At 25.4% G+C, this 10766-nt stretch overlaps 2 protein-coding genes across 2 annotated transcripts; both read left to right on the forward strand.

Annotated features, from left to right (window-relative positions):
- The first annotated feature begins 258 nt into the window (after positions 1-258).
- On the forward strand, positions 259-5559 carry LOC145843145 (parathyroid hormone/parathyroid hormone-related peptide receptor-like). The gene is made up of 7 exons (XM_082950607.1): positions 259-388; positions 657-762; positions 1454-1546; positions 4525-4670; positions 4858-4955; positions 5194-5365; positions 5497-5559. The coding sequence occupies exons 1-7, from the start codon at positions 278-280 to the stop codon at positions 5557-5559; spliced, it is 789 nt and encodes a 262-aa protein (XP_082806733.1). The 5' UTR covers positions 259-277.
- Positions 5560-6946: 1387 nt separating this feature from the next.
- LOC145842719 (secretin receptor-like) lies at positions 6947-9754 on the forward strand. Its single transcript, XM_082950197.1, has 7 exons — positions 6947-7074; positions 7324-7454; positions 7789-7886; positions 8107-8245; positions 8419-8575; positions 8936-9170; positions 9569-9754. Exons 1-7 carry the CDS (start codon positions 6951-6953, stop codon positions 9636-9638), a joined length of 954 nt encoding a protein of 317 aa, XP_082806323.1. The 5' UTR covers positions 6947-6950; the 3' UTR covers positions 9639-9754.
- Positions 9755-10766: the final 1012 nt, after the last annotated feature.

A 10766-nucleotide genomic window follows, 5' to 3' on the forward strand; every position in this document is an offset into this window, starting at 1 on the left:
ACCCACCCATATAACTTATGTCTAAGTATCTTTTAAAATTTGTTTATACTATGTTCATGATTATTTAAACTTGATTATTTTTAAAGTTTTTTTTTGGAATTTTATTTTGTTTCTAACAACTAATATGTTTGAAACAATTTGTTTTAAAAGTCACTCACTGGCTTTATACAGCTAAACTAAGAAAATAATTCTATTTTTGTAGTTATGACTAATCATAGTAGAATTAATTGAAAAACTAAGATATACAATTAAAAGTTTTAGGCAATTTAAAAGTATAATGAATATAGCAAGTTTAATACGAATAAAAGAGCATAGAAACAAAATAAATGGGTCGATTGTCAGGAAACTTCTGTTTTTCGTCGTTTTACAAGCTGCAGTTGTTAATATGGTACGATTGTTGTTTCAATTTGAATAAACTTAACAATAGCAAAAATTTTTATTGTATTAAATAAATTAGTTAATTATTAGATATCTGCGAAGTAAACAAAAAATTGTCACCAGAAAGATAATAAATATTTTTATGCAAATTAAAGTAAAGCAATAATTTGTAATTTTAAAATATTTAATTAAAATACTAAATAAAAGTTTTCAAAAACTACATACTATTAGAATAAAATATTTTATAAAAAATATAAAACTCTGACACGAACTTACAGTCACATGGGAAAGAGTTACAAGCTTTCATGTGTGAACTTTACAAAATAAGACATAATTGCAGCATACATTTGAATGAGACAAGAGAACCGTTCCTACAAAGTGGAGGTACATACTTTTTGTTTGTATAAAAAAGTCTCACTATTGAAGCTATAACTTAATTATAAGCATACGATTTTTGCTTACTTCATTTAAATGTGTACGATACACCTTTCAACTTAAGTTTATTAGTTGAAGTCTTAAAAATAGCTAACACTTTATGTTTATTATTTATTGTTATGTGTAAAATATATAATCATTTATATTTTCTTTAAAAAATTAGTCCTGAGAAATTTAATTTTCATAATAAAACACAAGTAAACTAGCAAAAATAAACAAGTCTACAGTATTTGATACTTTTATAAAACTAGATTTACTTATATCGTAAGTTGGAAAATATTTTCGTTATTATAAAAATTAAAAAAATTAATAAAACTAACAATTTAATATCATATTTTTTTTTCTTGATTTGATTAATAAAATAGTTTTGGTTTTTGTTGAACCCTATATTTTGTTATTTTAGTGTAACTATTGTTAAAAATAAATAACTGCTATCTTGATCTGAAACAAACCTGATTTTTTTTTAAAATTAGAACAAGTTTAAACCAGTAGGTTATTAAAAACAATTCACAATAGAAAAAAAAAATTTTTGAATTCAATTAAAATCAAGTGGTTTTATTCTATGATGAGTTTATTGAAACATCAATTTTTGTAATAAACTTTTATGACGTCTTAACAACAAACGTTTATTACGTCACAGAGAAGTTTTGTGAGGGGGAAGCGGACGGCGTATTTTGTTGGGATCATTCAGAACCAAGTAGGGTGGCTCATCACCCATGTCCCGATTTTTACCGTTAGTCTTAGAATCAGATTTTTTAAACGTAGAATTTTATGTAATAACTTACATTACAGTACGTGTTTATAAACATATTGAAACAAAAACAAAGTTTTGTAAACTTTATTTGTTTCCCTAAATATATATTTCGCTAAGTAAACTTAGTTTAAACTAAAACCATCAAATATTTTTTAAATGTTATTTGAATTCAAGTTTAATTCAACACTACAATAACATATAACCGTACTTTGAGGGAAAAAATTAAAAACTAGCATTTATTTTTTTTTTGCTGGAAGACTTTTTTTATTGAAATTTTTTTTTGTTATAAGTTTATGACGTGGAATTGGAAGGATTCCTTAGATCAGGTAATACTGCTTCAGCTCGAATTTTTGGGAACGGGTCTAAATTGCACAAAAGATATTATTGCACAAAAGCATAAAATTGCACGAAGCCAAATTCACACAAAGCCAAGTTTGCACGAGGGCACAAAATTGCATGAGGGAACAGAATTTCACGAAGACGATTTAGCCCCAAGGGTCAATTTTGCACAAGTTAAATTTTTGCACGAGAGTAAAAAATACGGAAAATGAAAATTAACAAAAAAATTAACAAAAAAAGAAAGAAAAGTTAAAGACCGAGGGTAGGGGTTGAGGTAACAGTGATAGTATAAATAAAAATAAAAAACTAACTAGTAAAAAAAAAGCTACCGACCGAGGGTAAGGGTTAAGGGCAAAAGTTTTAGTAAAAAAAAACTTTATAAAATAACTTACCGACTGAGGGTAAGGGTTAGGGGTAACAGTGATAATAAAAAAAAAATCAAGTCGTGCAAAATTGTCTTCGTGCAAAGTTGTCTGCTCGTGCAAAAACGTCTTCGTGCAAAAATTACCCTTTCTGCAATTTTATCTTCGTGCAATTTTATACCCTCGTGCAATTTTTTACGCTTGTTAATTTATACAGCTACCCTGAATTTCAAGCTTTCATCAAAATAAAAATCGAAAACTTAAAGTTTTGATGTCATTAAGTCTCAAATAATAACGCATTTATAAAGTTTTAAGTATATTTTTTATTTAAAAGATTTACATTAATAGATAATGCTTTAAAATATGGTTTCAAATGATTTGTCTTGAACTAAGACTTTAAGTAGTTTTACTAGAGCAAACAAGTTTATCTATTTTGTATCCTTTACCCCACTGCTTGCAAAATTATAACTAGACACATAGTTTTTGATAACTAAGTAAGATCGTTTTTTAACTGTAAAGTTCAAACAGCTGCAATTTAAGAATACAGACGCAATTTATTTCAAGAAAAAACTTAAGTTTAATTAAGAACAAAACTACATAAACCTAAAAAGTACACTTTGAAATATCTAAGTTCTAAAAAACATATTTGATATTTTCATTACAAAAAGTTCGTATTTTAACAAATTAAATAATTTAGTTTATGTACAAATAAATGTAATACAGAAAGTTTTTTGTAATGCTTCAACTTATAAAATAGCTCTATCAAACTTATAAAATATATTTCAAATATATTAAATAATCTAACTATATCAACTATACTAAAATTATCTTTAAATTCGGAATAATTTAATATACTTTGTATTTATATTCATTTAAAAACAGATCATTATTTTTTAATGACACGTTAATTTTAAATTTGTTAAGCATAACTGATCATAAAAAAGTATCAAAAAAAAACACTCATTAAATTTAAATTAATTGGATTATACTAATTATGAAAACTATTTTTAGAACTTATGTTAAATACTTTAGTGGTTTTAGATGTAAATTTTCAAGTTTTAAGTACGTAAAAAGCTTAATTAAAATACAGCGAACATACTCAGCGAACAACTTACAAGATGTCAATAGTTTTTATCTTTATTTTGGTGAAACATTCTTTTGACTTATTATAGATTTTAGACGATTTTGTTTTAAAAATAAAATACTTTGGCTTTTACAACCGGTAATACCTTAATAAACTTAAAATTACGATTTAAATCTATGTAATCTTTGTTTGAACAAAAGATATACAAATTTTAAGTATTTTAAATTTCTTATAAGTAGAAACGTAAAAAAAGCAAGTTTTTATTTTCAGAACAAAGACCATATTGTATACAATTTTTAAGTTTTAAGCTTAAAAAATTCTTTTAAACAATTATGTTTTATATAATGTTTTTTTTTAAATCTAGTATCTTTATTATTTCTTAATGATAACTTAATTCTTTTATCAAAGATTTATGTGATTTTAGTGTGTTTAGTATTATTCATAATTCTCTTTTACATATTTATATTGTACAACTCAAAAATAATTGTTTTTGTGTTGTTTTTAAAAATAATTTATTTTAAACTTTTTAAAAATTGTTATTTTGCCTGTTTGAATAAAGTTTCATGGGTACTATCAAAGACATTTAGTAAATGGAATTAAAAATATCAGAGATTATCAAAGGTTTATATAGCGATCTTACTAAATATGTAATAGTAACTACTATGTATCATCATAAAATTGTTTATTAGTTACATGATCATTATAGACTTTGCTGTAATCAATATGTTTATTTCAATTATAAAGTTTTTATAATTTTAATACTATTTTAAAATTCTTGTATATAAATTTTAAGTAAAAATTTAAGGCTAGTTAAAGACTAAAAGTTTGACTTTAAATTATTATATGTTATGACAAGCTCAAAACTACTTCGAAAAAATCTAAAAAAAACGGTTGGTTGTACTAGTAAACTAACGTTTTGCTTATTGTAATTATTTATATGCTTAACCTACATATAAGGTTAACAAAAATACAATTTATATTTTTAGTAGATTTTAAATATCACAATATTTTTGTTTGCAATTAGGTTTTTCTTTAAGCCTATCTGATAGTGTTATTAAAAATTTAATACAGCTCAATAACTTATATCATTTACAAATTTTTGCGAATTTTTCTCAACAAGCAGTAGCTAGCAGATCTATTAAAATTGGTTAATCTATTTGTTATACTTTCAGTAGTAGAAGGAACTGTTCAGAGACTGTGTCTTCCAAACGGAACATGGATGATGGATTGGGAAAAAGGAAAACCAGCGACCTACCACTCTTGCATCCCAATAAACGGCACTAATGATCAAAGCATGATAGAAGAAGAAATGAAATATGTTAGTTGTTTTAGAAACAAAAAAATATAGTTCATACCAAAAAATGTTTACAGAAGTCTCAAGGAAGAAACGTTTTAACTTTTTAAATGCTTCTTTATGGTTCCAGTTTTTTCCATCATGACGTAATAGCTTATCGTTTGCAAACTATATCTTCAGTTTGATTTTTTCTTACTGTTTTCTTTTACAGGAGAACCTACTTGTTGGATTGACACTGACTTACAAAATAGGGTACGCAATATCGCTTGTGTTTCTAATAGCTGCGTTGTTGATACTCACATTCTTCAAGTTGGTGTTTTGTGTTTGTGTATTAGTACTGATGTAGTAGATTGTAAAAAACTAAATAAACTAAAATGTTTTAAAACTGCTTTTTTAGTCACTTCAAGTTACACTTTTTGCATAATAACAAAAGAAAATAGCATAGATTTTTAGTTTAATTTTTTTTTTATTGGATATAAAAAAACACCAATCTAAATACAAAACAGTTAGACAAAATCTACTCAATTAACCTAAATCAAATTCACAGAAAACTCCACTGTACTCGAAACTACGTACACATAAACCTGATGATTTCATTCATATTTAGATATTGCGTCATCCTTGTCAAAGATCGAGTTCTAATCGAACCTTACGCAAATTTCGAGTCTGACCCAAAAAATCTGACTGATGAAGAATTGTACTCGTTTTGTGTACCTCATGTTAGTTAGTTTGTTGTATTTTAGATATCATCAATTAATTGTATGTTTTTTTCTTTGTGTAAAAAAAGCTTGAAAAGATAAAAAAAAGCAATTAACAGTATCATCTTTAAATTAATTTTATTTTTAAAAAGGCAACGGCGTTTCATCTAAAATTGGGATCTTCAGGTCTGCAAAGTGAAAACAACTTGTGTTAAAGAAACATTATTCATATATACCTAAATACTGTTTTTATTTAGACTACTAGTTTAAATTAGACCTTTTATCATTATTGCTTTTAAAACACGCCTAGAAGCTCAAAAAAAAAGTGCAATTGATTTAATTTTTTTTGTAGTTTCTCATAATGCTCTAAGAAATAAATTTTCAAAATTTGTTATTTAATAGAGCATAATTGCTTATTTATGCCTTCTGCATGTTACGAAACTTTCAAAACATCAGCTATTTTAAGATATTTCATAAAAAATTGAAGAGTCTATTTAATTTTTTAGCAAAAATAAGTTGAATAATAGCCATACGAAGGTTGGCTTAAAAGCTTTTATTGAAAAGAGTTTGGCATAAAACTTGTTTGTTGTAATTTGTTCATTTTAAGTGTTTTAAAAATACGATAGTTAAAAATAAAGTTTAGTAGATATAAATGTCAAGCAGTTGTTTTTATAATTTAATGATTTAAAAAACTAATCAAAGGTTTTTAGTAGTTAATAGCTCTTCGGCTAATGGTAAGTATATATAAAATAGTAATAATTTAAAATGTAACATTAAACTAAATAACTTTAAACAGTTTTTAAGTTTAAAAAAAACTGATTTTTTATAAATAAATTCTGGTACGAATAACAATAAATAACGTAAATTTAACTTTACGGCTTAAAAGAACTTAAAAAAACATTCCTATATTGAATAAATTATTCAGTAGTGTATATTACATTAAACAAGTAACATATTTATTTAATTAATAAACTTAAAAATAAAATTTGATCTATCAGTGCATGACTGATTAAAATTATTATATATTGTTATATGGTATTTTTAGTTTTTACTGAATTAAAACAGTTAGATTGTTGTAAATTAAGTATCTGCGACTTACATTATAGTAATAATTGAAACAATGATTGGTTTAAAAAACATTAAGCACAATTAATTAAAAAAAAATACGTTTAAATTTTTTTTTGAAAAAAGTCTTTGTATGAGAGTCATTTGTTTGAATTTTTCCTTTGATTAACTTTTTTAGTATGTGTCATAATAAGGAGTTATTGAAGTCTATCTATTCCCGATTACGATAGAACAACAGACCGTTTTAGGTATTGTATGTATAAAGAAACGAATAAATTATTACTAACATAACTATATTGTGAATTTAAGCGAATTTGCATCTTATGCCCTTTTATAACTACTAACCTTTTAAGCATCTAATTTACAATGTTAGTAAAAGGATACAAACCTAAAAAATACTAATTTCGAAGTTTTCAGGCAATAAAAAGTTAATCTTACAAATGAAAAATTTAAACTTAAAAAACTAGACTTATTTTTTAATTTTTATATTAAGATTGTTATTATTTTTTCATAGACATCATGCAGAATGGTGATGATGCTGATGCATTACGTTGTTCTTTGTAATTTTTTCTGGCTTCTCATCGAGGGGGTTTACCTTCAATCGATACTTTCGTTTGCAATGACGGAGCAGGGACATTTTCCTCACTACATGGCGCTTGGTTGGGGTACGTTGATATTAATGAGCAGTTATAATTTATAGTAAAATATTTTTATAATTTGTCTCATCCCTTTAAACTGTCCTTTAAAAATTTTTTTTTTATTATTAAAAAGTATAGATAACGTTAAAGCAAAGTTTTAATTTATCCTTAAGCCTTTATATAATCGTTTAAAAAACTTAAAGTTGTTGAACTAAATTTAATAATATTTTTTTGTTAAAATGTTCTGATGATGACGTCATGTAAATTAATAAACAGGGGGACCTTTAATACCAACACTGACATGGGTTGTTCTCAGGTATTATTTTGAAAATGTCGGATGTTGGGAAATGTTGGAAAACAAAGCTGTTTTTTGGTCAATACAAGGACCCGTTGTACTCACTATTACTGTAAGTTTAGCTTTGTATATATATCCTTACATATAGGAATAAAGTTATGGTTTTGTATTTAATACTACCAAAAAATATTAAAGTTAAATTTACTGTTTTTTATTCAAATAGAAGAATGCTTAAATATGAGTTATTTTTTTCAATACTTTTACCCTTCAAAAAGTATAAAGATTGAGACGAAAGTTCGTTAAACAATATAAATCAGTTATACTCAAAATATATAATACTTTTTATTTATATAATAAAATGCTTACATTGAGATTTTCTTTTTGACTTTAATTTTGTTCAGCTAAAAACCCAAAAACATTGCTATTTAAAGTTATTTGTCATATAGATCAATTTCGGGATATTTATTAACATCTTACGAATAATTGTCAAGAAACTAAGAGCAAATTGTATGGCCAGAAATGACTACACTTACAGACTAGCAAGGTTAGTTAGTTGATCATAAATAAACGTATATTTTAATAACCAGTTTAATTTAAAGATAAGAAACATAATTGTTAAAAGAAATATATATACTTTTTAATTTACGGCAAAGTAATCTAGATTTAAAAAATTCTGATTAAATTCAGAACAAATGCAATAAAAAAAAAGTTTTGTGATTTAAAAGCAATGTATCAAAATAAGCATAACACTTCAATAAAAACAGGTCGACACTTGCGCTGATACCTTTGCTGGGAATTCATTACATTATTTTTCTATTCGTTCCAGATGATATTGATGCTAAAAAAGATAAACCTCAGTTTATTATCAAGCTTGCATTTGAAATGGTCTTGACTTCTTTTCAAGTGAGTATAAAGAATTATACAGAACAGTAATACTATAAACTTCCGTAAAACGTTTTACAGATTTTTTTATTTTGAGTATTAAAGAAGTACTAAAGAATATCAAAAATGAGTGTATTTTTTATCAAGCAAACTTCAGTAACGTTATCAAGCAAAACAAACTTTATTTACTACAGGGTGCAATGGTGTCAATACTTTATTGCTTTATGACGTCAGAAGTAAGAATTGAAGTGAAAAAGATGGTGGATAAATGGAAATGGAAAAGGGGATTACCCTCGACTGTCAACCGTAAAATGTCTCATTCCAATCAAACACAAATGACTACTTTTAATAGTAAGTTAATAATAGATATACTTTGTTAGTTATGTAAGAGTCAAAGTTAAAGGTATAAAAACTAATTCTACATGTAAACGATAACTTGTTTTGCATCCTTGATTTTAATAAAAGTTTTTTATTAACAAAGTTCTAAACATGTAACATCAGCATGCTTTTCTTTTAAAACAAATTTAAAAAATGTAGTTGCTATTTCCCTGATAGCTTTCTCTTTCTAAGTTAAATTTACAATTTTAAAACTGTTAAATTAGATTACTGATAATTAATATTAACCTTTTATTATAATTAAATCATTTTTGTAAAATTAAATTAACATATAAATGCAAAAACTGGGAAGTACCACGACACAACTTTTTGTAGGTGCCACGAGAAAATCTTCTTCGGGAGGCGTTTATGTTCCCATAGCAACCTACCAGAAAAATTCAACAGCGGTAGTAACTAACCTGAGCGAACCAGTTACTACAGCAGTAAAACCCCCACCTGTCACCACAGCAACGAACAACACAAGGAGGTTGTCAGGGGTCAGCAGTCTTTCTTCTTCAGGTAGCAATGATTCTGCGTACGACTCTGACAGAAGAAGAAAACTGCTGAAAAGGTTTTAATTGTCATATAAACTGATAAGCGCATTTTTTCTAATATGGAGATATTATATGTAAAAAAATCATGTTCATCTATAAAAATAAACACTAAAAAATAATCTGTTAGCATTACAGTTATTTGTATCTATGTTACAGAGGGCATAGCTGATACTGTAGATATTTTTGTTCAACTTTGTTAAAAGACTTAGGGTAAAAAATGAACTAATTTTGTCTATGAAACAAAGATTAAGAGGCTCAACTATAAAAATTTGTTTTAAGCCCATTTGTTTGCCATTTTCTTAATTAACTGGTTTATATTCTAAATTCTTATTTTTTAGATAAAAAATATCTACAGTCTCCATAAACTAATTTTCTACTCATTAGGATTCAAAAAATAACTTTTTCTTTATCAAAGGTCGCAAGCCGACGGTAAAGAACTACGTTTGGATGAAATTGATGACACTGAAAATTTAGATCCAAAATAAACGATTTAATTTCCGCATGCAGCGTAGAATAAGTTTTAGAGCTGTCCTAATTTAAATACAAAACAAAGTTTTAGTTTTTTAAACTAACTACCAAACGTTGAAGTCCTTAATTCAGTAGGTATACTTATTTATAGTTTAATAAATTTAAAATTTTCCTTTATTCTGTTTTACACGTTTATCTTATCTACTTTCCTTTTTTTAAACATAATTAAGCTTTGTTATGAAATGGAAATTTATTCATTCAAATACAATTTACGAAAAATTATTAAAATCTTTTTTAGATGCTAGAGTGTACAGATTTATTTCAGCAAGTTTCTTATAACTTGAAAAGAATTAAAAAAATAGTATATAATAGTAAAAATAAACCTATTAAAAAAATAGAATTGTTTTAATGTTATCTTGAGCTGCTTACATCTTTCCTTCCATGACTTTTGTTAATTCTTGCCACTAATTAATATGCTGTTTTTACAAGTATCCAAACTTTTCGTATCAATTTAAAGTAAACTTCCGTGTAAATGTTAATTACCTATGCCCTATGAACTGATTTTAAAAATCTTACTATAGTTTTAAGCAGATCAAAGTATACTGTCCAAGTCTTTTAGTTCAATATGTTTTCGTGTTTGTATTTTTATAGTAAATATGTTTTAAAACTAACTAATCATGACATAGTAGTACTTCTTTTAGCAATCATTAAAATAAAATTGGTTTGTTGTTTTCTTTCTATGAGTAGCCGCCGTTAAGAATAAACTATATAAATGTCTTTTTCTACTTTTTTAGTGTTGTTAATATTATACTGACTTCTTCAATAAACAAAGTAAAAAATACAATAGTTGTAAACTAATTACTTAAATAATTAATGTTTTGAAAACATTTGTTTCTAACACTAAAAACTGAGTTTAGCAAACTTTCATAAGCTTCCGATTAGTTTATAACATAACTTTAGAAAAGTATGCAAAAATAAAAGTATAGTATGATTTCATGTGTTTAGTATTTTTTTCTAAGGTAAAAAACGGACAAAAAATAGCTTGCCGACATATACTATAACTTTTTTAATAAAAATGTACTATTATGTTATAAAACTAACTAAACTCGTTTTTGTCACAATATTCTGTATAATTTAACTAAAAA

The sequence above is a fragment of the Thalia democratica genome, chromosome 8 (genome assembly GCF_965202585.1).
Source record: "Thalia democratica chromosome 8, ktThaDemo2.hap1.1, whole genome shotgun sequence".
Lineage (NCBI taxonomy): Eukaryota > Metazoa > Chordata > Thaliacea > Salpida > Salpidae > Thalia > Thalia democratica.